Below are 26,513 nucleotides of genomic sequence, written 5' to 3'. Positions count from 1 at the left end.
TGAAAAGTGGAATAACCACCACCCCTGTCCTGCCTGTTCTATTAAGCACTGTGCAAATGTTGACTTTCAGCCCACAGGTGATGGGTGAGGATGGATTGCAGTTTCAGGAAGCTAAACACTAGGAGAGTCTAGTCCATTATGCAATTGTAAATGAATTGCTGCTTTTACCCTTAGGAAATCCCAGCGTGGTCAATGTAAACACATCCACCTAAGACTTGCTCAAGAGCAGCACTTTTAAATTTACTGAAAACTGCTTTCCAAGTACTTAACTTTAAAGCTAACAATATAGGTTGGTGATTAATAAATTAAGGTTGTTACATTAACATGGATAGATTTTTTTTTTTTTTTGGAGAAGACTTTATGGCCTGGATTCTTTTCCATTTTAGTTTAGTAGACGCTGACATGTGTTGATCCCAAGCATTGGGGTACCTAATGCTTTTCTGCATTCTGACCCAAAGGAGATGAGTTCAGAGCACTCCTGGGCTTGGGTATAAACATAAAGGCAGGGAATTTGACCTCTAAGGACGTATTTTTCTCTCACGAATGGCAAATATAAGTGAGTTCTTTCTGAATTATTTTTTATATAGGGTTCCCAGGGTTTAAGCTTTATCCTATTGAATTTGAGAAATAGTGCTTTTGTTTTTTCCCCCTGCAATGCTGTTGCAGTTCACCAAATAATAATCTCCAGATTGGATTACTGTAAGTACTGGAAATCGGCACACCCCTCCAACCATGGGAACAATTTGAGCACAAGTCTCTTTACTTGGCTTTAACTGCAACCGATATTAAAATAGTTACACATCTGATGTAAACATGAGTAAAGCCAGATATAGAAGTTCCTCTAGACTTCTTCCAAGAAATTTCTTCCCCTCCTGATCAGTTTTGACCCCTCTCACTGTTATCCCTCCTCAGTTAGTCTGAGAACTCATTGTAGCCTGGAATGTGCTTTTGAATGTTCTGGTTTTCCATTCAGGTGCGTACAGCTCAATAGTACCCTGCATATAACCAGGGGTCCATAAATGGTTTTTGAGTGAATTTATTTAGTCTTTAGAACAATGGCTTTTGTAGTAAAATTTCAGATGAAGACTTCTAATTAAGAGTGGTTTCGTTCTCCTGAATAATAAGATTAGAAGGTGTTTTCTTTCTTTCTGGCAGCATGAAATCTGCCTGTCCCGGTGAGAGCTTAGGAAATGTGTAATTGATGTATTTTTGAAATGCTGCCCTCGTTTCTTGTAACTCCTCCTCCAGGAAATCTTTCCAATTTGTCATAATTCCCAGTTGCTTCGCTATGGTCAGCAGCTCCCCCTGAGTGTTAACCAGTTTATCCATCACATTCCCAAGCTTGGCCTGGTGTGTCTTCTCAGCTTCTTGAAGCACTTCCTGAACCTCTTCCTGCTTCTGCCGCTGAGCCATGCTATAGTAGATGTTTATTTCATGTTCTTTTTCCTTTATCATTTGGCTCACACTCTTCTTCTGATCCTTCATAACTGTGACACCAGCACTCAAAAGTTCTTCCATGGCCTCTCTACAAAAAAGAATATGGGTTTAATATCAATAGTTAGATGGATTAACCACAAGAGACAAAAAGATTTGGTCTTTCACCACAGAAGTAGAAGGAACTATGGCATTGTTTGCATGAGTCACCAGGTCCAAGACAGGCTGACAGAGAGGAGCTTTTGCCTTAGATGTTAATCAAAAAACTTTTTCAGCACAGGGAAAGAGCACCCAGACTTTTCCACTGCGGGCTAGGGCGAGGCCACTAGTCTAGTGCCCAATACTAACTTTAGGGACCTGAGTCTACCATGGTCAGAAACATAAGGAGGCAGAGTTCTAAAAATGAAGAAGTTGGAGTTCCCGGCGTGGCGCAGTGGTTAACGAATCCGACTAGGAACCATGAGGTTGAGGGTTCGATCGATCCCTGCCCTTGCTCAGTGGGTTAACGATCTGGCATTGCCATGAGCTGTGGTGTAGGTCGCAGACGCGGCTCGGATCCTGCGTTGCTGTGGCTCTGGTGTAGGCCAGTGGCTACAGCTCTGATTCGACCCCTAGCCTGGGAACCTCCATATGCCGCGGGAGCGGCCCAAGAAATAGCAAAAAGGACAAAAATAAATAAATAAATAAATAAAATTAAAAAAAATAAAATAAAAATGAAGAAGTAGGGTCAGAGTTCCAAAGCCCTAGAGGAAGTATTTCTATCAACCCAGCTGCTTACCTTTAGCCCAAGGGGAGGAGACTTACTTCACAGGTCGAATTTAGCTCTAAATCTTGATTCCATCTGAGCAATACTCTAGGATAGCCATCTCAACCTTTTTGGTCTCAAGACCACTTTTTGCTCTTAAAATGACCAAGAAACTCAAAGAACTTTCATTTATATGGGTTGTATCTAGTGACCCTAACAGTTTTAGAAGAGTCAAACACTTAAGAAACATTGATAAATTCATGTGAAGTATCAAGAAATCCATGAGGAGTTCCCGTCGTGGCGCAGTGGTTAACGAATCCGACTAGGAACCATGAGGTTGCAGGTTCGGTCCCTGCCCTTGCTCAGTGGGTTAAGGATCTGGCATTGCTGTGAGCTGTGGTGTAGGCTACAGATGCAGCTCAGATCCCATGTTGCTGTGGCTCTGGCGTAGGCCGGTGGCTACAGCTCCGATTCAACCCCTAGCCTGGGAACCTCCATATGCCGCGGGAGCGGCCCAAGAAATAGCAACAACAACAACAACAACAACAACAACAAAGACAAAAGACAAAAAAAAAAAAGAAATCCATGAAATGTCAACATATAAAACCTACCTTGTATGAAAAATATATTTTCTACATGAAAAAAAATTTCCGGGAATTCCTGTTGTAGCTCAGTGTAAACGAATTCGACTAGCAACCATGAGGTTGCGGGTTCTATCCCTGGCTTCGCTCAGTAGGTCAGGGATCTGGCATGGCCATGAGCTGTGGTATAGGTCACAGACATGGCTCGGATCTGACATTGCTATGGGTGTGGTGTAGGCCAGTGGCTACAGATCCGATTCGACCCCTAGCCTGGGAACATCCATGTGCCACAGTTGCGGCCCTAAAAAAACCAAAAAAAAATTTTTTTTTTGGTGAGAAAAGTGGCATTGTTTTACTTTTGGGGCAAAACTCTTTATTGTCTGGCTAGGGAAAAAAAAGCTAGATTTTCACATTGTTTCAATCTCTTCAGATATCACTCATAATAAAACCCTGGAAAACACTACAATATACTCATGAGATAATGAAAGCAGAAAGGCAACTCACATCTTAGTATTATTTAGAAAATAACTTTTTTTTTTGGTCTTTTCGCCTTTTCTAGGGCTGCCCCTGCGGCATATGGAGGTTCCCAGGCTAGGGGTCCAATTGGAGCTGTGCTGCCAGCCTACGCCAGAGCCACAGCAACGTGGGATCTGAGCTGTGTCTGTGACCTACACCATAGCTCACGGCAATGCCAGATCCTTAACCCACTGAGCAAGGGCAGGGACCGAACCTGCAACCTCCTGGTTCCTAGTTAGATTCGTTAACCACTGTGCCATGATGGGATTTCCAAGAAAATAACTTTTAATACATATACTCTACTAGGAGTTCCCATCGTGGCTCAGCAGTTAACAAACCTGACTGATATCCATGAGGACTCAGGTTTGATCCCTGGCCTTGCTCAGAGGGTTAAGGATCTGGCATTGCCATGAGCTGTGGTGTAGGTTGAAGATGTGGCTTGGATCCCACATTGCTGTGGCTTTGGTATAGGCTGGTGGCTACAGTTCCCATTGGACCCCCTAGCTTAGGAACCTCCATGTGCCTCAGGTGTGGCCCTAAAAAGGCAAAAAACCACATCTACACTTCTATATATACAATAAATAATCAATAAAGACCCAGTGTATAACACAGGAAACTCTACTTAATATTACATAAAAACCTATCTGGGAAAAAGATCTGAAGAAGAATGGATATATGTATATGTATAACTGAATCACTCTGCCCTATACCTGAAACTAACACAACATTGTAAATCAACTATACTCCAATATAAAGCAAATATTAAATAAAATTAAAAAAAAAGAAAGAAAAAAGGAGTTCCCATTGTGGCTTAGCAGGATAAAGACCTGATGTAGTCTCCACAAGGATGCAGGTTTGATCTCTGGCCTCAATCAATGGGTCAAGGATCTGGTGTAGGTCACAGATATCGCTCAGATCCAGTGTTGCTATGGCTGTGGTGTAGACCGCAGCTGCAGCTCTGATTTAACCCCTAGCCCAGGAATGTCCATATGCCAAAGATGTGGACCTACAAAGAAAAAAGAAGAAAAACACAGCTTTGACCTTGGGGACCCCTGAAAGGGTCTCAGGGACTCTGAGACGTCCTGGGATCACATTTTGAGAACCCTAGTTGAATGAATTTACAGGCCTCTGTTTATCAATAAATTAATTTATAGCAGCCAATCACAGTAAATTCTCACCATGTGCCCTGCAGGTTGATGAGTATTCAGTGCATGTATTAACTCAATGATTCCTCAAACAAGTCTAAGAGGCAGTTCTGTTATTAGGCCTATTTTACAGATGTGGAAACTGAGGTTCAGAGAGGTCAAGTAACTTGCTCAATTTCATTTAATGAAAAAAAGTGGCAAAACAAGCACTGTAATGCAGGCAGTCTGAGTCCAGGGCAAAGGTTCTTGGCCACTGGGATACACCTCTGGTGGATATCTCCCATTACCTAGCTTGAACAGAACCTCTCGAGACTGAAGAATTTAAAAAAACCTACAAATGATGAATTCTAGTATTTATAGCTGTTACTAAAAACCCTCCCCTCTCTGCCTCCTAGTCTAATACAATTCTTTCCAAGACTCACCACCTCCCGCCCCCAGCTTCTGTCCTCCAAGATGCAAATCTCTCACTGCCTCAGATTCCTTCAATTTGACTTTCAAACCTGACAGACTTCCCCAACCTGGAGGTAAACATCATCTGTCCTTTGCTTCTCTAGCTGCTATGCCATTTTCCTCAATCCTTTTCCCACCAACTGGGGTATGTCCATCATCAATAACAAGCATTAACATTTACTGAGCACTTATTGGGTCCCAGGGACGGTGCTAAGCATTTTACATGCACTCTATCTCATTTAATTTTCACCCACGGAAGCCAGCACTATTTTTATTTGTTTATGTTCATTATTCCCATGCAGCAGGTGAGGAAAAATGAGGCTTAGAGAGATGTAGTTATTGAGCAAATGGGAGAGTTTCTGCCCTTCAACAGAAAACATGACCTGCTTCAATAGTACGAGAGATCACTACACATTTTTCAACAGGAGGGCAACACAATGAAAATAACATTTTAGAATCATTATTCTGATAATATCAGGTAAATCGAATCTGAGTTGGATGAAGTAGAAACCAATTCGTACTGTTTCGCAATATTGAGTATAAATGATTGGGGTCTAAATTAATGATGAAAGAGAAAGGGATAAAAAGAGGGAGAGAAAGGGAAGAATCATAGAAATATTACAAAGTCACAGGTGCCAGAATTCATTATTGGTGGATTTAGGGGCTGTAGAAAGAAGAAGAATCAAAACCAACTTCCTGATTCTTAGCCTGGGTCACAGAAGAATAGAGGCATAGACAGGGTTCAGAAGGTGCATCTATGCACAGCCTCAGGATTCAGTCTGATGTTTTATAAAACCCTCAAGATGTTGGTGAGATTGTGAAGATGATCATCGGAGGCCGGGGGGCTTAGAGCAGAAGGAACTAGAAGGAGTTTCCTTGAGCCAGCCTTGAATCCCCAAGAAAGTAACTATACCCTTTCTCCAGAACCACGGCTCCATCATAAGCAGGTCTGCTTGGCTTTCTCTGGACCCACACAGAGGAGGTGTCCAGCTATGTGGCTGAATAGAAGGCTCCACTGGAGCTGATCTCAAGTGCATCTGCTCAAAGTGTAGCTCAGATAACACTAGCTCCCACCCTTTAAACTTCTTACTACCAAAATCTGTTCTCGCTGAAAATGTAACTGAGCAGGACCCTATGGGGCCCTCCTTGAGCAGACCCCCCACATATCCTTTGCCCGACTCTTACCTGTAGAAAAACTTTAGCCTCCTAAGCCTTCCCCAAGTTTCAAAGAGTAAATTTAACCAGAGAAGTAAGAAAATGCAGAGTGAAAACAGTCAAGCAAAACAAAATAATAATACTTTAGCTATTAAACAAAGTCAAGGACCTTTAGGTCCCCTTGAGGGCTATAGATAATATTCCGAGCCATGTCCTTTGAGCTGTCCTACAGATGCTGAAACCCCCACTAGGTCGAAAAATTAACTGTATGCTGCCCACAAGCACAAAGACCTCAGACCAGATGGAACCAGAAGGTTGATGATGGTGACTCCCAGTTCCTCACCACCAGCCAATCAGAAGACTGTCCTCAAGCTGATCACATTCCTCACAACCCCTCCCCCCTCACTCACCCTGTCTTTATTTTATTTATTTTTTTTGTGTGTCTTTTTGCCTTTTCTAGGGTCGCTTCCCACGGCATATGGAGATTCCCAGGCTAGGGGTCAAATCGGAGCTGTAGCCACCAGCCTACGCCAGAGCCACAGCAACGCAGGACACCACCTGCGTCTGCCACCTACACTACAGCTCACAGCAATGCCAGATCTTTAACCCACTGAGCACGGCCAGGGATTGAACCCGCAACCTCATGGTTCCTGGTCGGATTCGTTAACCACTGTGCCACGACAGGAACTCCTTATTTTTTTTTTATTTACATTTTTTTATTACTCAAATGAATTTATCATATCTATGATCACCCTGTCTTTAAAGAACCTTTCCCTGAAAGCCTTTGGGGAGTTTGGGCCTTTCAAGCACTAGCTACCGAGACTCCTTGCTTGACGCCCTGCAAAACACCCTGCACTTTCCTTCACCACGACCCAGAGTCAGTGGATTGGCTTTACTGGGTAGGGGGCAAGCGGACTCAGTTTGGACTGGTAATAAAAGGATGGAGTATTTTTTGGAATGTCCATTCCAACTTCTCCCAGTTATTTTTCCAGTGTTGGTACAGTAAAAACCAATGCTTCATTTCTTCATAGGCAATTCCTAATTATGAAGGGATCTGTTCCCAAATTTATTTGCATATCAAATATCTGGAGCAACACTGAATATAGAGCATTTGCTGGGTGAGCCCACAAAGAGCTATTGATCCGTTTTCTCTTGAACTACAGGGCTCTCTCAGCACTATTTTAATCAGCCATCAGCATTGTGTTTATAAGGAAAATGGATTCTGATGTTCTGCCTGAGACACTTCCAGCCTATTGCACCTGCTCTGTAGAAGAAGCCTATTATACCCAACCTGGGGCTGTAGCATCGTACAGGTGGGCGGGGGGTGGGGTTGGGGTGTATCTCCAGAGGCCCACCTCCAGCAGTGAGTTTATATCTCTGGGGTATTAATTCTCTCAACCTTCCCCAGGCTCCCTCTCATTAACTACCCTCCCCACCTGCCCCCCACCTCTTCCCTCCATGTGTCTGCTGGTGCTGTCCCCTCTCCTTTCAGTCTTCTACAAATGGGCCCTCCTCCTCGCTCTCTAAGGCCCAACCGAGACTAATTTCCTCCAAGAAACCCACCTTGCCACACAGCCCCACACTCTTTGCTTAATCTTTCCAGGGCTGAGAATTCCTCCAGCACCCATGAGTTCCTTATACACGTCACTCTAGGCTTGCTCACATGGGGCAGCCATGCTTCAGTTACTTCACATGATGTTGAGGAAAGGGCCTTATTCCTCTGTGCCCCAGCTCAGGACCACATCCCCAGAAGGCACTGGATGAGCTCTGGTGAAGTGAGCAGGGTAGCGGAATGGAAAGTCACAGGCTTGGGCATCAAACAGACCAGAGTTCCAGTTGGACCCTGTCACTTCCTTTCCACGTGTCCTTGGGAAGTTGCTTAGACTCTAAGATTCAAAGTGTTCATTTGACGATATGGAGGACGCCTGAACTCCCCCAGGCAGGGGTGTGAGGATGCAATGAGAAGCACACCAAGGGCCCTTGTGTGTGCTGGTGTGGAGTAAAGGGTGGCTGACCTCAGGAGGTACAGCCGTGACCACACACATTCCTGAGCACTCCCTTCAGTCAGGCCTTTGCCTGGGGCTAGAAAACACTCAGCACCTTTCCAAGCAAAGATGTTTATTTCTTTTTTCTTTTTTAAGAAAGAAAGAGACTTTCTTTACCTTAAGAGAAAGAGCACAGCGTCTCCTAGATAGTCTGTTTGGAATTTAAACACCTCAATCCACAAAAAAAAAGTTTTTCTGTGCATTTAACAAACTTGTCATGTCAACGTTCTGAATCCTGAAGTCTTGAGTAAAAGTTTATAGCCAAATAAGAGATCCACAGTGGAATTCTAAACAGTGCTCCTCCTCCATATGCTAGTTTCTGCAAATGCTCTAAAGAACACTGGAATTTAGCAATGTCTAGAAATAAGACCTGGTGTGCTGCAGGGTGGGTTCAGCTGACTGGGTCAAATTTGAACCTTTTGGTAACTATTTAAAGAATGCCTGGTGTTCCCTAGTGGTTTAGCAGGTTAAGGATCTGGGATTGTCACTGCCGTGGCGTGGGTTTGATCCCTGGCTTGGGAAATTCTCCATGACATGGGAGAGGCAAAAAAACCCAAAAACCAACAATGTCCACAATGTGCCAGGGTCTCTTCCAGGGACTCATCAATGAACGAAAGAGACATTCTGGATGGAGACACTTAAATAACAGGCATGGCAGTTCCCTAATATTTAGTCAACTGGTTCAGTGAAAGATGGCCATTGAAAAATCTTCCTTTTGAACACCATGGAGGAAAGGACCAAAGGGGACAGAAACAAAAGAGTGAAGGAGGGAGCAGGAGGCTGCAGGTGCATGTGAGGAGAGGACAGACAGAGTGCTGCAGATGGAAGGTGAGGAGCAGAGGGAAGAAGAACCACCTTCCACTGCTTTGGACCATAAATCACTCAGGGGTTACTGCCTTCCCTAACTTCCTCCTCTAGCTCACAAGGACCTACAGCCTATGTAACAAGGGAAGTCCTGCCTAAAGAGCCACAGCTGCAGCCTTCATCCTTATTTATTTGCATCTCTTACAGGATTTTACCTTTTTTTTTTTTTTGGCTTTTTAGGGCTGCAGGTGCAGCATACGGAAGTTTCCAGGCTAGGGGTCGAATCAGAGCTGCAGCTGCAGGCCTTAGCCACAGACACAGCAATGCCAGATCTGAGCTGTGTCTGCGACCTGCCCCACAGCTCATGGCAATGCCAGATCCTTAACCTACTGAGCGAGGCCAGGGATCAAACCTGCATCTTCATGGATACCAGTTGGGTTTTGTACCGCTGAGCCACAACGGGAACTCCCCAGGATTTTACTTTTGGGCCTGTCCTAAACAGTTCGAACGAGGACAGTTTTACCCACTGATTATATACAGAGTTGTTAACTCAAGAAGCAAAGCAAGAGACAAGTCCAGGACTAGGAGGCCAAACATAGAGCTTTCTATCTTAAATCTGCTGCTTGTGCAGTCACTGAACACCTAGAAAGTGAGGTTTTTCTCTTGGTCCTGATAATCACTAAGGCTCCTGACTGCTGTTCTACTAAATGGGTCAATTCCATCAAATGTTCATTACATGTATAAAATGGTTACTCTGGTATTTTTCACACATGTATATATGATCCGATTTATGTAAAAATTATTTGAGACAATGCACACGTAGAAGGCTGTAAATACATCAAAAGGGCATGGAAGGATACAGACCCCATTCTTTTTTTCTTTTTTTTGTCTTTTTGCCATTTCTTGGGCCGCTCCCGTGACATATGGAGATTCCCAGGCTAGGGGGTCTAATCAGAGTTGTAGCCACCAGCCTACACCAGAGCTGCAGCAACTCAGGATCTGAGCCGCGTCTGCGACCTACACCACAGCTCACAGCAACGCCAGATCCTTAACCCACTGAGCAAGGCCAGGGATCAAACCCGCAACCTCATGGTTCCTAGTCGGATGGATAGGAACTCCAGACCCCATTCTTTAGATGATAGTCCCTGGGAGACAGGGAGAGGGTAGGAAGCAGTGAGTTGAGACTTAGCAGTTTTTGCTCACTCTATAATTCCCTAATGTCAGCTTCATTAACAGAATTATGACTTGTATAATAAGAAAAAGACCAAAAGTAACACATCCATGATAGTGTACAATATGGGCTGACTTCCCTCTCCTCACCTAAAACTGGAGATACAGAATGAAAGACAATTTTTAGGACAGTAGTTACACCCAAAGAGAGGTAGGAAACGTGATTGAGGAAGAACCCATGGGGCTTCAGAATCGTCAGCAGTTTTCAATCCCTGCCGACCTCTGGTAGGGCCTTGAGCATTCATGTTGTTATTTTTCTTTCATCCACACACACACTCATATACCCATACACACACACAGCCTTTTTTTTTTTTTCGTATCTTGTCTGTGACCTACACCACAGCTCACGGCAACGCCAGATTCTTAACCCACTGAGCGAGGCCAAGGATCGAACCTGCAACCTCATGGTTCCTAGTCGGATTCGTTAACCACTGAGCCACAATGGGAAATCCATTTTTTTTTTTTTTTAAATGACTGCGCTAACAGTCATTTCCTGGGCCAGGAACTGAATCCCAGCTGGAGCTGAGACCTATGCTGGATTCTGTAACCCACTGCACCAGGCTGGGGATGGAATCTGCCTTCCACAGCGACCTGAGCCGCTGCAGTTGGATTCTTAACCCACTGCGCCATGGTGAGAACTTCACCCCCACCCCCACATTCTGCAGTAATATTATACATCGTGGTCTATGTTTGATACATTCCATAATAAAAATGCAAAAACATAGAGACTGGAGTTCCTGTCGTGGCGCAGTGGTTAACGAATCCGACTAGGAACCATGAGGTTGCGGGTTCGGTCCCTGGCCTTGCTCAGTGGGTTAACGATCCGGCGTTGCCCTGAGCTGTAGTGTAGGTTGCAGACGTGGCTCGGATCCCATGTTGCTGTGGCTCTGGTGTAGGCCAGTGGCTACGGCTCCGATTTGACCCCTAGCCTGGGAACCTCCATATGCCGCGGGAGCGGCCCAAGAAACAGCAAAAAGACAAAAAAAAAACATAGAGACTGGGGATGATCCCCCTATGTGCCTCAGCCTCGTGCACCTCCCTAAGTTGATTTTGAGAGAGTAAGATGTCGCTTTGCAGGGGTGCCCCCTGGGTACCTTCTCTGGGCCTGGATGGCCTCCTGAGCCTTGCGCCTCTCCTCTGCCCGGGCTTCCTCCACGGCCTGGACCTTCTCGCGGTGGCACTCCATCATGACCCTCTGGATCCTGTGGACCATGCGCTGCTCGGCAGCCAGGCGCTCGCGCTGCAGCTCGTCCTCCATGTTTTGATGCAACTCGATCTTGGTTTTAGCTGCCATGTCCTTAAGCAACAGGAATACTAGGTTTAGATGTTACAGGTTTGATGTTTAAAAAAGAACATTAAGAGGTTATTCCAGTCATGATTCTTCTACCCGATGGAATGTGCACCAGTGAGGGCTGATGATTTAAAACAAGAGTGTATCACCTGAAACTAGCACAATTTCATAAGTCAATTATACTCCAATAAAATTTATTTTTAAAAATAAATAAATAAGAGTTCCCTTTGTGGTGCAGCGGAAACGAACCCAACTAGGAACAATGAGGTTGGCCTCCGTCAGTGGGTTAAGGATCCAGTACCGCCCTGAGCTATGGTGTAGGTCACAGACACAGCTCGGATCTGGCATGGCTGTGTTTGTGGCTGTGACTGGCAGCTGTAACTCTGATTAGACCCATTACCTGGGAACTTCTGTATGCCGTAGGTGTGGCCCTAAAAAGCAAAAATAAATAAATAAATAAATAAATACAAATAAGAGTATATAAAAATGAAGCAAGGTTTCCCTTGTAGTGCAGCAGGTTAGGGATCTGGCATTGTCACTGCAGTGGCTTAGCTCAATGCTGTGGTGCAGGTTCCCTGGTTGTTATTTTCCATGTCCTGGGCATGGTCAAAAAAAAAGAAGCAGACTCACAGATAGATCAAACTAGTGGTTACCAGTGAAAAGAAGGAAGGGGGAGGGGTATGATAGAGGTAGGGGAGAAAAAGGGTTATTATGGAATATTATGAAATTATGTGTATGAAACTTGAAAAAATTGTAAAGCACTATAGAATTTAAAGAAGCTTTCATTCAATTAAAAAATAATTTTTTAAAGTAAAGGGATACAAAAAAATTGCAAAAAAGCCCCCACAACTCAGAATGGAATATCCATATCATGGAATATTACGTGGTTATTGAAAATGGGAAAAAGTGTGTACTCTATGCAAAAGCTTCATTATAATGATGCTAGGTAAAACCAGAAACAAACTAAAAAGCATAAGTATGTATATAGACAATATTGAAAAGGAACATGCAAAAAGAAAAGTAATTGGGTGGAGTTCCCGTCGTGGCGCAGTGGACTCGAATCTGACTAGGAACCATGAGGTTGCAGGTTCAATCCCTGGCCTTGCTCAGTGGGTTAAGGATCTGGTGTTGCCATAAGTTGTGGTTTAGGTTGCAGACATGGCTTGGATCCTGTGTTGCTGCGGCTGTGGTGTAGGCCAGCTGCTACGATTAGATCCCCTAGCCTGGGAACCTCCATATGCCTCATGAGCGGCCAGAAAGAAAGAAAGAAAGAAAAGAAAGAAAGAGAAGTAATTGGGTTATGGATATATTTTTCTTGACTGTCCAAACATTCTGCGGTGCCCTATCATCCTTATCCACGATTAGAGGTAGAGACAGGAGTCAGTCCTGGAAAATAGCAGATACAGTGATTCTGAGAGTCTCCAGGCTAGGAAAGCTTCAAACTCGGGCAGCAAGAAGGGGCCCAGGAGGCAGTCACAGGAGCCCACCCACGAGTCCCCACTGTCCTTCTCAACTGTTCCAGCCTCCTTGGCATGGAGGAGAGAGGAACATGGGCTCCACTGCTCCAGGGTAGGACCAGTGGTGCCTTCAGCCACGTAAAGAGAAGAGGCACTTGTCAAACCTTATGAGGGAAACAGGCTTCCAAGAAAAGCCTTTTCTCCCTGGAAATGCCACTGATCGCACAGTGCAGCACTGGGCCCAACGAGACTTGTAGGATGTTGGATGCCCTGTCCTCAGGACTCACTGCCTTGCAGAGGAGACTAAAACCTCATCCTGCAACCAGTGTTTAAACAGGAAAGCAGGCCAGAAGGGAGAGGCAATTAATTCCATATGGGAGTTTCAAAACTTTCATTTAAAAGCGAATGGGGAGTTTCTGTCGTGGCTCAGTGGTTAATGAATCCGACTAGGAACCATGGGGTTGTGGGTTCGATCCCTGGCCTCACTCAGTGGGTTAAGGATCCGGTGTTGCTGTGAGCTATAGTGTAGGTCGCAGGCACGGCTCAGATCCTGTGTTTCTGTGGCTCTGGTGAAGTCCGGCAGCTATAGCTTTGATTAGACCCCTAGCCTGGGAACCTCCATATGCCACAGGTGTGGCCCTAGAAAATACAAAAAAAAAAAAAAAAAAGTAAATGGGTATCTCTATGGATAAGGAGAGAACATAAAGAAACTAAGTTATTTCTGGAGTTCCCTTGAGGAACACTGGGTTAAGGATCTGCTGTTATCAATGCAGCAGCTCAGGTCACTGCTGTGGCACAGGTTTGATCCCTGGCCTGGGAACTTTCACATGCTGCAGGTATAGCAAAAACAAAAACAAAAAAACAGAAACTAAGTTATTTTAGAGTGAATCAGTAGAAATAGTAGGAAGAGAAAGCAGGATTCTCAGCCGCACTGTCTCGCTTCACTGCTGGCTGTGATGTTGGGGTCTTTCCAGAGATTCAGTACAATGGAGTCCCCTCTGTTCCTGACTCACTGCCTCCCCCCCACGCCTCACCCCACCCCGCTTGTCTCCCAGAGACAAGCACTGAGCAGGGACTGGAGAGGTTCTGCTCTGAGTAATGAGCCTGAGCCTCTAGTTCATAGTCAGAGGCCATCATTCACCATTTTCACTTCTTAGGGATTATCTCTGAGTTGTCTAGTATATTTTCAGTAACTGAGATTGCCAAATGGCTGAGCCTTAGATAGATGAAATGTTATCATGATACATTTCTATTTGAATCTCGGGAATTGAAAAATGACACCCCTGCCCTTTATTTTGACTGGGTCCTGAACTAGGATTCAGAGAATTAAACCCTGGCCCCTTTTAACACAATGACTTAGTAAAAGCTAAATCATTTTATTGGCTCACATGGCATGTCTAATACATATGTAAAGCTACAAAAAGAATTCAATGAGCTACTGTCTGGCAGTGTTCTTATTCAATGGAACGTCTTCCAGTTAAATTACTTTCCCTGAAATGCATTTGGAGCGAATTGACCCCTATTTTGAGATAAAAGACAGCCTCATGAAATCCATTATCTTTACTATGCAGATGCTAGGCAGACATTTATTACACAGTGTCTCCCTTGGGAGACATTTCTCTCAGGCATCACACATGGGAAGATCTGAGCCCCCTAACCCTGATTTGTGACCTTATGGACATGGTGATTTGTGGCATTTTCCTCTTTGCACTGACTGCCGAAAAGCTCAAGGCCCAGCTTTGCTAACGGCACAAGACCTTGTGGCATACATACATTTTAAAGTTTTCTTCTTTTTCTTTTTTTTTTTTTTTCTTCTTCTTAGGGCCAGACCCGTGGCATATGGAAGTTCTCAGGCTAGGGGGTTGAATCGAAGCTGCAGCCCGGCACCACAGCCACAGCGACTTAGGATCTGAGCTACATCTGTGACCTACGCTGGATCCTTAACCCACTGAGTAAGGTCAGTGATCAAACCCACATCCTCACAGACACCATGTCAGGTTCTTAACCTGCTAAGCCACAACAGAAACTCTTATTTTTAAGTTTTAGATCACATCTGACTTCATTATACTTCCTACTCTCATTTTCCCTTAGCTTCCATTTTGTCATTTACTTTATTTATTTATTTATTTTTGTCTTTTGTCCTTTTTTTAGGGCCACAACCATGGCATATGGAGGTTCCCAGGCTAAAGGTCTAGTCAGAGCTGTAGCCCCAGCCTCCGCCAGAGCCACAGCAACACCAGATCCGAGCCGTGTCTGCGACCTACACCACAGTTCATGGCAACACCAGTTCCTTAACCCACTGAGCAGGGCCAGGGATCGAACCTGCAACCTCATGGTTCCTAGTTGGATTCGTTAACTACTGAGCCACAACGGGAACTCCTTATCCCAAATTCTTAACATCACAGAAGAGTAATACCTGGTGATCTCTGTGCATCAGAATGTAATGCTGTTTGCTTCTAGGAGGGTTTGGTTTTCTGCTCTCTATATTGATAATCTCAATTTTTTTTTTGCTTTTTAGGGCCGCATCCGAAGCATATGAAGGTTCCCAGGCTAGGGGTCTAATCCAAACTACATCTGACAGCCTACACCACAGCCACAGCAACACCAGATCCAAGTTGCATCTGCGACCTACACCACAGCTCATGGCAATGCCAGATCCTTAACCCACTGAGCAAGGCGAGGGATCGAACCCGTACCTCATGGTTCTTAGTCGGATTCATTTCCACTGCACTATGACAGGAACTCCAATAATCTCAAATTTTATTTATGTGTGAAAATCACATGGGCTGCTGGTTAAAAACACTGGTGGTGACTCTGTAAGTCAAGTGGGGCCTAGGAATCTGCAGGCAAGTAGCCTCTAAAGCAGGTGATTCAGAGACACCCACTGAGAAGCAGTATGTCCATGTCCAGGTATCCGACAGCTAAAACAAGCCTGCATGTCCCTCTTAGACAAATCATTCCTTCATTATACAAAAAAAAAGTCACCAAGGCTTTTTTAGAATAATTTAGAAAGGTCAACCTCCCTCTAACTTTTCCCCTTTACATTTTCTTGGTACTTCTTCTATTTTAACAGTATGTGCATCAACTCTACGCAAAGACTCTATGGGGTACAATCAGATTACTTACAGCAAGACTAGGATGTGAGCTCCTAGAAAGAGGCATCATATCTAAGTTACCCTTTTACCGTCACAACCTAATGCCACGAGTGATATTTACAATGTGTATCCTCTGGGGAGTTCCCTAATGGCTCAGCTGGTTAAGAATCTGGTGTTGTTACTGCTATGGTGCAGGTTCAGTCCCTGGCCTGGGAACTTCCAAATGCCATAGGCACAGCCAAAAGAATAAAATAAAAATAAAATAAAATAAAATGTATACACTGGGCAGGATCCTAGAGCTTCACACCCGTGTAAATGGCTGCCCCTTGTAAGGGGAGGTCCAGGGTGACAAAGGTATTAGGGGGCTTGGGGAATAGCTATTTATCAACTGATAGAGAAGGATTCACTATTCAAGAACCAGTGCAGCCATCCATCCTGGTACCCGATAGCTAAGCAGCAGCTTGTCTGGACATGTTATAAATGCTCCTCACTTTTTTTTTTGTCTTTTTGCCATTTTCTTGGGCTGCTTTTGTGGCATATGGAGATTCCCAGGCTAGGGGTCGAATCGGAGCTGTAGCCACCAGCCTACGCCAGAGCCACAGCAACTTGGGATCCGAGCCGCATCTGCAACCTACACCACAGCTCAAGGCAACACCAGATCGTTAACCCACTGAGCAAGGCCAGGGATCGAACCCGCAACCTCATGGACCACCACAGCCAACCCCTCAGGGGCCATGGCCACTGGAGCCAGGCAGGGAGCTCCCCCCAACTCTTTAGGGGCCCTGGGGGTGGAGCTCCTTTCCCTGCCTGCATGCTTCTGAGGACAACAGTCCATTTAATCTCACCTAGTATAGATCTGATAAATGGCAGGTGCTCATCGCCAAAACAATGGATAAATGGGCCTATGATCCCCTAACTGTTGGTTATGTTCTTATGAAATTAGGCCAAACCTGGGGCCAAACTTCTGCCACTTTCCCTCCAGCCTCTGCCTATGAATCAGCACACCTGCATGGCCTCCTGTCCTGTCCCTCCAGTGGCCCACATGTGCCAACAGTTCTGCATCCTTTTCCTTTGAGCAGATTTTGTGCTGAACAGTGTAAGGAACTCCTGGATCTCTGTTTACACAGTTTACTATTTACCCAAAGTCACATACTTGAACAAGTTCAGAAAGAGTTCCCCTCAGTGTATGACCTCTGCTCCTGCAGAAAATACTTGAGAAACAACTCAGGGTACCTCTTGGCACCACAGTAAATGCAAATCTAGGAAAAAGGATGCAATCAGAGAGTCCAGGAGGAGGGAGAGAAGAGCCTTCTTCCTCTGCTCAGTGCCTGATTTCACACTTACAAAGTCAAGGCACCATGCTGGCCCCAGGACGAAGGTGGTAGCAAGACAGATATGCCCATAAGGAGGCTGCAGGCCTGTGGCGATCAGACATTCAGCAAGTCACCCTCCAATCTATTTCCTTACACCAGTGCTGGGTGGTGACTTCTGTGAAAGAGGACTAAGTACCAAGTATATGGGCGGCCGGGCGGAGCTGACCCATGGGTAAGGCTTCCCTTGGCTAGTGATGTTTGATGAAGTGCAGGAAAAACACTCTGGCAAAGTCTTTGAAGTGGGAAAGAGTGGGACCCAGAAGTTTGGGGACTTGGGTCCTTTACGTTTGAGGACCCAGAAGAAGGGCAGTGAGAGCAGGAGAGCCAGGACCAGAGATGTGGGGTGGGGCAGGCAGGAGTGGCTCCTTCATGCCTGGGAGCCTCATGAGGGTTGGCTTCACTGTGTCAAAGGGATTCCCCTGCACCTGGGTGTCACTGCTACCATGGAGCCTGGCATCTCTTCTATGAAAACCCTGGACCTCCCAACCAACCTCCATGAGACACCTAGATTTCACATATGATGGGTTTTTTTTCCCTCCCATTCCCTTGCCAGAGTTTTTTGGGTTTTGTTTTTTTTTTTACTAATTTAACTACATCCAAATAAATAAAAAACAAATGATAAGCAAGCCACTGTAAAAACCTGCAAGTCTTTTTGATGATGTTCTTTCAAAATCTGAATTTTCATTTTGTGCATGTCATTTGCTTCATCGAGGGCTTTCTTCACTGCTTGTCTCTGACGTTCATCAGCCTTTGAAAGAAAGAGTTCATTTAGTTATCAATATACATCAAATTTTCATGTTTAATGACAATTAGTGCCAACCATGAGGCCCCTGATTACTGGCTCTGTTCCCATTTCAAACATCCCACAGCAAACTGGCTGCCTCAGCCAGAGATGCCCTCACACAGCCCAACCCAGGGCCAGTGTCATTGTTGCAGGAATTGCTAAAGAGAGCTTTACTGCAGTCTGCTGGGTTGTCTTTTTTTCTTTGGCACTTTATTTCTTGCTTGATTGACTATCAAAGTAATGTATGCTCATCACAGGAAATCTGGAAAATATGGGGAAGTGGAAAAATACACAAAGCTAGAAATTGCTGAGAAGGGGGACTGAGTACCATCCCCAATCCCCTGCATCAGGGTCTTCAGAAAGAGGCTTCATTATCCTATTTGACAAGAAGGCCCAGAACATTAGGTGTACTTGTATTTAAATTGAATTGACGTCATACACAGAAGCATTTCCTTGTAAAGGGTATATGATAATGGTTCACAATTTAAATGCTATTATTGTTTTGTTTTTCTTATTCAGCTGCCCCAGCAGCATAGGGAAGTTCCCAGGTCAGGGATGGAATCCAAGCTGGAGCTGCCACCTACGCTACAGCTGCAGAAATGCTGCATCCTTAACCCAGTGTGCTAAGTGGGGGTCGAACCAGCACTTCCACAGAGACAAGCCAGATCACTAACCCACTGGGCCACAGCAGGAACTCTAAATATTATTACTGTTGATGAGGATAAATGACTATAAAATTTTTATATATATTACCCTTTGCCCTGGAGCATTTTGTACTTTCAAAGTACTTTTATACCAAGCTTTTGCTGGGACTAATACTCAGCAAATCCAACACTCTTTGCTGTGATGTTTATTTATAGAGGAACTGAGAAGTAGTGTTCTAGCACTGTGGCTTGTCCTGCTCTCAATCCTCTTAAGGAAGCCATGTATGGCATTCTATCTCTGGAAGAAGTGGGGGCTGGAGGATTGAGATTTTGCTTTGGTTGAGTGACTGGGGATCTGACTGTGAGCCCCAATACACTCAAATCACCCTCATGGCCCTCAGCAGTCATGTGGACAAGGTGTCAAGCTTGGACTTTGGAACAAAGGGGAGTCAGCTATGATGCAGGATTTAGAAAAAAACAGGCATTTAAGGGCATTAACGCACTGCACAAATACGTGGTCTACATATTAAATATTAAGCACTAATAAACAATTATCAACAGGTCTTTTTTTTTTAATTTAATCCAGTGAGAATAGAGGAAGCCAGAGTCATCCACACATTGGAGCAATATAGTAGGAAGCTCCTGCTTCTCATTAAGCACCTACTGTGTGCCAAGCACTGCACATTATTTCATTGAACTCCCAGCCATCCTTCAGTGGTATTACTGTTCTTCTTTTATATTTGAAGAAGCCAAGACCATTAAAGAGAGGCCTTGGCCAAGGGCCCACAGATAGCCAGCATTCAAAGTCAGTTCTGCCTTGACTATGCTCTTTCGGACAAACCCCCAAAGTGAAAGAACTGCAGAGACGCATTCAGGTTGATCTCCAACTTCTTTTACCTTTGCCCAAATGTCAGCTTCTGCTTCTGCAATCCGTTCTTTGAGGACAGCTTCCTGAAACTGCTCTTCCTTATTCAGAATATCTGTCCCAATATCTATGTATGTGGAGAGGGAAAAAAAATCACAGATATGCACAGGCTGTTTCTTGGCTCTCCTTTTCACTGTTATCTAGTTGTTTATTAGAGTTCTCTAAGAAATATATCCTTTCAGGAAATGTCCATCTTTAAAAATACAATAAAGCACTAAGTTCTTTCCTACCTGATTAGAAGGGAACCCACAGCCCCTGGCTGGAGTCAGCTCCCTTCATCACACTCAGTCCACAAGGAGGCAACTGGAGGAGTAAAATGGCAGAAAGGAGCCCCTTCCACAACCCCAGAGCAGAATGGCGAGTGAATATTCAAGCAACATTAGCACATGGTCCAGCACCTCTCTGGGTATGGGTAGCAGTGACCTCCACCAGGAAAGTGGGAGCAGAAGGCTTCCTTCAATACACTGCTTGCCTTTCTAGGGAGTAGGTCTTCCCAGGTTTAGCTGCTTCAGTTGTGGAGTGAGATCAGGGGTTTACTGCTTCTCTGTCAATGCTCTCACTTTCAAATTACAATATTCTCATAATAATGCCCTCTCTACCTAGACCAAAAAAAAAAAAAATGCCTAAAGAAGTTCGAGGACCACAAAATATTGGAGAACTGCGGACTGAGCTGGCCCGGGAGCCCAGCCCTGAGCTCACTGAGCTGGGTCCAGGGCTTTCTTCATCTTCTCCTGCCAGAGTAGGTTGTTAGAGGTGTCTTGTATGGGGACACTGAAATCACACACAGTGATCTTTCTCTCCTATTCACACCATTACTGTCCTTATCCTTTATTCCATTCAGTGCTCACATCTTATATAGGAATTGTTACTCGTTCCAGTGATTAGGTCTTAATGATCAATGTCCTAAAATTCCAAAGCACATCTCAGGCTAAACTGTATCTCTCATGGTGCCTCACTGGCAATAAACACAGATAGGACACTGGGGACATATGTGTTTGTCTGACCAGCACCTCTTCTCTCCCTCTGGTAACAGGATCCATTTTCCTTAAGATAGCCCCTCTCTCCCTGTTCTGGGACTGTCAACTGCAGCACCCAACCTGCTTGGCCCATCACTTTATCCCCATCCTCCAGGGACGATGGTTGGGCACACACTCGAGCCTGGCCAACCACGTTCTTCTCCGGAATTTTATGTAAGGCTGTCAAGAGCACATAGCTCTTTTGTCTCTAAGGTTTCTAAGCTGGAGGCAGTACATGATTAGAGCTGTTTGGAACCATTTCCACTCCTTTCTCGGCTGCTGGAGTAAGCCTAGCTGCAGCAGTAAACAATTAGGCCAACTCAGTATGACAGCAAGTGTGGACAGACTGAAAACCCTGCTGCCAGACCCCCTTGGGATTCTCTATGAAAAAGAGTTGAGAAATTCCCTTTTATATATAGTCAAGTCTGAGCTATCTTTCTGTTACCAGCAACTGAAATTATATGTTTGGTGGCACTGACGAAGAGACTTTGCTACTAGATTATCAGTGAGTCTAAAAACAAGGCAGTGAATACGATGACAGGAGTGGGCATACACTGCACAGGCTCAACACTGTGCAGAGATAATTCACTGTGCACCGTGAAAGATCTAGGAAGAAATGTGATTGCAATGCGTTGAGATTTATAAAAATGTGATACAAATGTAGGCTACTATTACCTTTTTATACTTAAGTCCCAGTTTTTTATATTAGTTGTTCTCACTCCGATTGTACAATAGGATCCCTGCATAGCTTTTTAAAAATGCACATGCTGAAAAAGGTACAAAATAGTAATATAAAGAACAACATGGGGAGTTCCCACTGTGGCTCAGTGGGTTAAGGACATCACACAGTGTCTGTGAGAGTTTGGGTTTGACCCCAGGCCTCATTCAGTTGGATAAGGATCCAGCATCTCAGTGTAGGTTACAGATGCCACTCAGATCCTGCTTTGTTGTGGCCGTGGCTGGCAGCTGCAGCTCCGATTTGACCTCTAGTCCAGGAACTTCTATATGCCTGAGTGGGGCCCTAATAACTAACAAACGAACAAACAAACAAAAAACTTGGATGGGTCTCAAGGGAGTTATGCTGAGTGAAAAAAAGCCAATTTCAAAGCATTACATACTGCATGACTCTATTTATATACCATTCTCAAATGGCTGTATTTAGAGTGATGGAGAACAGATTAACAGTTGCCAGGAGTTCGAGTTAAGGGGCATTAAGAGGTAATATGAGGAAGTTTCTTTGTGGTTAAAAAAAAACAAAAAAAAACAGTTCTATGTCCTGGTTGCAGTGATGGTTACATGAGTCTATACATGATAAATTTCATAAAACTAACCCCCAAAGGAAAAAGTGCATATAAAGTCTGCACCTGAATTAATAGTATTGTTCCATCACTAATTTCCTGGTTTTGATGATGTACCAGAATAATGTAAGATATCAATGAGAGAAGCTAGATGGGAATTCTCTTTTCTACTTTTTTTTTTTCTTTTTTCGGACACCCCCATGGCATATGGAAATTCCTGGGCCAGGAATCAAAACTGGGCACGATCTGCAACCTATGCCACAGCTATAGCAATGCTGGATCCTTAATCCACTGCACTGGGCTGGAGATAAAACTGGCACCTCTGGGAGTTTCTGTTGTGGCTCAACAGATTAAGAACCTGACTAGTATCCATGAGGATTTGTGTTCGATCTGTGGCCCCAATCAGTGGGCTAATGATCCAGCGTTGGCACAAGCTATGGCATGGGCCTTGGATGCAGCTTGGATCTGGCATTGCTGTGGCTGTGGGGTAGGCCGACAGCTCCAGCTCCAATTTGTCCCCTAGCTTGGGAACCTCCATATGCTGCAGGTTTGGCCCTAAAAAGAAAAAAAAAAAAAAAAAAAATCCTGGTGCCTCCACAGAGACAAGTTGGATCATCAACCCCATGGCAGGAACTCCTTTCTGTTCTATTTTTAAAACTTGTTAGTATTCAATTATTTCCAAATAAAAAGCTATTATAATACATGAAAAATATTTAAATTAAAAAAACCCCACATGCTAAAGCCTGATTCTGAAGTTTCTAGTTTAGTGGATCTGTGTGGATTAGTATTAAATCCAATGAGTCTCTGTTAGGATTTAAAAGTTCTGTGGTACACTGCCCCATGCAACACTCATCAGCATTTATACACACATTTCAACCTGCTTTAATTTATCCACTTAAAGTTTAACTTCAGATATCCTAGAAGGCATAAGGGATCAATCAATAAAAGCATATCAAGAATGGATATCCACTGTTCTGGGTGTCAAAAGTCAAATCATTACATACAGATTGTAATTAACAAGTTACATTAAACAGTTACTAAAAGTTAAAATCAGTAATCAGTTTCTGTACTGATATTTTCAGAGAGTGATTCCAATTTGACTTCCCCCTACATTTTAGTATTTTTTCAAAACACTCTCCATTCTCAAGCTTCTTACATTTTTAAAGATCAGGAGTAATATCTAACCACCATTTTAACATATTAAAGGGAGAGGATCCAACAAGTATTTTGAGAGTCCTTAGGGAAATACTTGTAAGGCTTAAAGTCAGACTGAAAAACCTGACGGGGATAAGGAGAGAAGGAAACCCGTAATTACAATTTGATTTGCTCATTACAAGTATTTATACGGAGGGAAGGAATAAATTAAGAGTTTGGGATTAACAGATACACACTACTTTTTTTTTTTTTGCATTTTCTAGGGCCGCTCCCATGGCATATGGAGATTCCCAGGCTAGGGGGTCTAATCAGAGCTGTAGCCGCTGGCCTATGCCAGAGCCACAGCAATGCGGGATCTGAGCTGCGTCTACGACCTACACAGCTCATGGCAAAGCTGGATCCTTAACCCACTGAGCAAGGCCAGGGATCAAACCCGCAACCTCATGGTTCCTAGTCAGATTCGTTAACCACTGAGCCACAATGGGAACTCCAATACACACACACTACTTTATATCAGAGAAACAACAAGGACCTACTGTTTAGCACAGGGAACTATATTCAGTATCTTATAATAATCTATAATGGAAAAGAATCTAAAAAATAAAAATGTATATATATAAACTGAATCAATTTGTTGTATACCTGAAATATGACAAATCAACTATACTTCAAAAAATTTAATATAAAAAGATTTAAAAGAGAAAAAAAAGAAGTGGATATATAGTACCTATTCTCATGTTATTGGTATCTATTTTTATGTCACCAGCTACTAATAAAGAATATAGTCTTTCACCCATTTATTAAGTGTTACTTAGAGTTACTTCCTCTCCCAGGTGAATGGTGGGTGCCCAAGTATAGGCAAACACGAAAAGAACTCCCAGTTACTATTATGTAGCTTTAGCCTAGGTACAAATATTTCATTAAAGCCTCAAAACAAACATACAAAACAAGTATTAACAGCCTTATTTACATATAAGGAGACAGACTGAGAGTTGTCCAAGGCATAAAACTGTTAAGTGGAGAAGCTCAATTTCAACCCATATTCTTCTCATGCCAAACAGACACCCTGCAGGACAAGCAGCTTTGATCAGGAGAGCGGATAGAAGTCTACAGAACAGGAAGAATGATATATATGCCATGAACATTAGAACAAAGGAAAACAGCAAAGTCACTTACCCAGTATGTCCTTGTGAGTGTAAAAGCGTGTCTTAAATGGCTTGTATTCATGGATCCGCTTGAAGGTTTCCCCAAATGGGGCTGGTGGAATTATTTTATTACAAACAGCACAGCAAACAAAGCTTGTGTAATTTGGATTTCCGATCATAATTAAACTGAAGATGTCTTTTACTATGTACAGTTAAAACACTCTTAGGATTAAAAAAAGTTTTTTAAAAAGCTAGAAGTTTGAGAAAGCTGGAAGAGGTTCAAGGTTTGAGGATGATGCTAGAGGCTTATAAGGAATACATGATTTGCCATGATTAGGTAGTGGCTATGTGCCTAATGGTAAAGAAAGTTACTGAAAGCCTCTGCCATAGAAGATCTGGGCACTGAATTTGGAGTTGCTCCCTCCTGGACTCTAGATTAAATTGCTAACTTACCTAGCAACTGTTGCTAGGTAAGACAAGCTTTGCTCATAAAAGCAACCAGAAATCATGACAAAAGGGAGCATGATACAGCTGTTCATTCCCCAGATACTTTCTGTATTAGTTTCCTATTGATGCTATAACAAATTAGCACATATTTAGTGGCTTAAAACAACACAAACTCATTCACTTGCAGTTCTGAAGGTGAGAAGTCCAAAATGAGTCTTATGGGGCAAAAATTAAGGTGTCAGCCTGCTGGTTCCTTTCAGAGGCTCCAGGGAGTTCCTGTTTCCTTGTCTTTTCCAGCTTCCAGAGGCCACTCACATTGGTTGGCCCAGGAGCTCACATCAACATAGCCTTTTCTCCTCCTGTTTGCATGGTGATGTTGCCTCCCTCTTATAGGAACCTTTATAATTACATCAGGCCCCACACATAATAAGGGATAATCTCCCCATCTCAAAGTCCTTAACTTAATCACATCAGTCAAGTCTCTTTGCCATATAATGTAACATATTCACAGGTTCAAGGGATGAGGATCCAAGCTCTCTGGGGTGGTGTGGGGGCAGGGGATGTTATTCAACCTACCATACTTTCTGTTAAAAAATGGTTTTCAAAATCACAGTTAACTAAATTGTTGTTCTTGTTTTAAAATGTAAAGTCCTGCATCTCAAGGACCCCCTTGGTGCCTGGCAAACTGGGACAGATTGTTTATCCTAGGCAAGATAAAGCACTACAACAATAAATAACTTCACTGTTTCCATCAGGAAATTCTTAAGAACAATTAATCAACTGAACTGCTTGCTCCTTTGGGCAAAGAGTTCTATCAGAAAAGATTACTTCCCTGGGCAAAGAGGTCCCTTGCTGCTGGTCAACAGTTTTCTTATCAAGACTTGCTTTAAGACCTAATCTACATTACTAAGTTTGCCCAGTCTTAACCAGACTTCTGCACTGGAAAGCATTCCTTCTACCACTTGAGCTCAAACTCCAAAATGCTACAAATATCTTGACCTGAACATCCCCTTCCTAGACAACTTCGTCAAACTGGTATATTCCCTTGAAGAATGAATGAAAGCATCAACACACAGCCATGCAGACGTTGACACTGCACACAGAACGCCTGCGCTATATAACTTGTAACCACCCCACATACAGTAACACAGTTAGGTTACCTGTTTCTAAAATTCCATGTGATTCTGCCCTTGCACTATTTTTCACAGCTGTGTGCCTTGCTGAATCTACTGCTACTCTGGTTCATTCACACAAGTGTCATGTGGCTTAAGGCTACCCTCTGTCCAGTTCCTGCTACCCTTCTTTGCTGCACTAATTTCTATTTTGGCCACACTCACTGCATGTGAAAGTTCCTGGGCTAGGAATGGCACCTGTAGTGACAATGCCGGGTCCTTAACCTGCTACGCTACAAGGGAACTCCTGCAATAATCTCCTGATAGTTCACCTAATTATCTCCCCCACCAAAGAGCAATTTATTTTGTTGAACAGTAGACAATGTGACATTAAATGCACAAGCTGAAAACAGAAGTTTTTTAATAACCAACGGCAAAGGGTAATACTTTAAATTAAAAGTCATTTTATACCACCTAAGTGCATTTTAAACTATATGAAGTGTACTATATAGAGAGACCTAGCAAAGTAATATTTAGGGCTCAGTAGTAAAGATTTAATTTAGCTGTATGCAGATAACTCAATTAGCTAAGCTCTTTAATATCTACAAATCAGACATAATTACATTTTCATGTATCCTGCAAAACCGCAAGAAGGCAATGGAAATT

The 26,513-nt window shown here is 43.6% G+C and overlaps 1 protein-coding gene across 1 annotated transcript; it reads right to left on the bottom strand.

The window, feature by feature from the left end:
• Positions 1 to 294: 294 nt before the first annotated feature.
• C2H6orf163 (chromosome 2 C6orf163 homolog) lies at positions 295 to 26,097 on the bottom strand. The gene is made up of 5 exons (XM_047760743.1): positions 24,320 to 26,097; positions 19,647 to 19,741; positions 17,962 to 18,069; positions 11,200 to 11,402; positions 295 to 1,525 (listed from the first exon to the last, which is right to left on the bottom strand). The coding sequence occupies exons 1-5, from the start codon at positions 24,465 to 24,467 to the stop codon at positions 1,090 to 1,092; spliced, it is 990 nt and encodes a 329-aa protein (XP_047616699.1). The 5' UTR covers positions 24,468 to 26,097; the 3' UTR covers positions 295 to 1,089.
• Between the last annotated feature and the right edge of the window lie 416 nt (positions 26,098 to 26,513).

This window comes from Phacochoerus africanus, chromosome 2 (assembly GCF_016906955.1).
Source record: "Phacochoerus africanus isolate WHEZ1 chromosome 2, ROS_Pafr_v1, whole genome shotgun sequence".
In the NCBI taxonomy this organism is placed as follows: domain Eukaryota; kingdom Metazoa; phylum Chordata; class Mammalia; order Artiodactyla; family Suidae; genus Phacochoerus; species Phacochoerus africanus.
The sequence above is the reverse complement of the archived record's forward strand: the minus strand, read 5'-3'. Positions and strand labels throughout refer to the sequence as shown.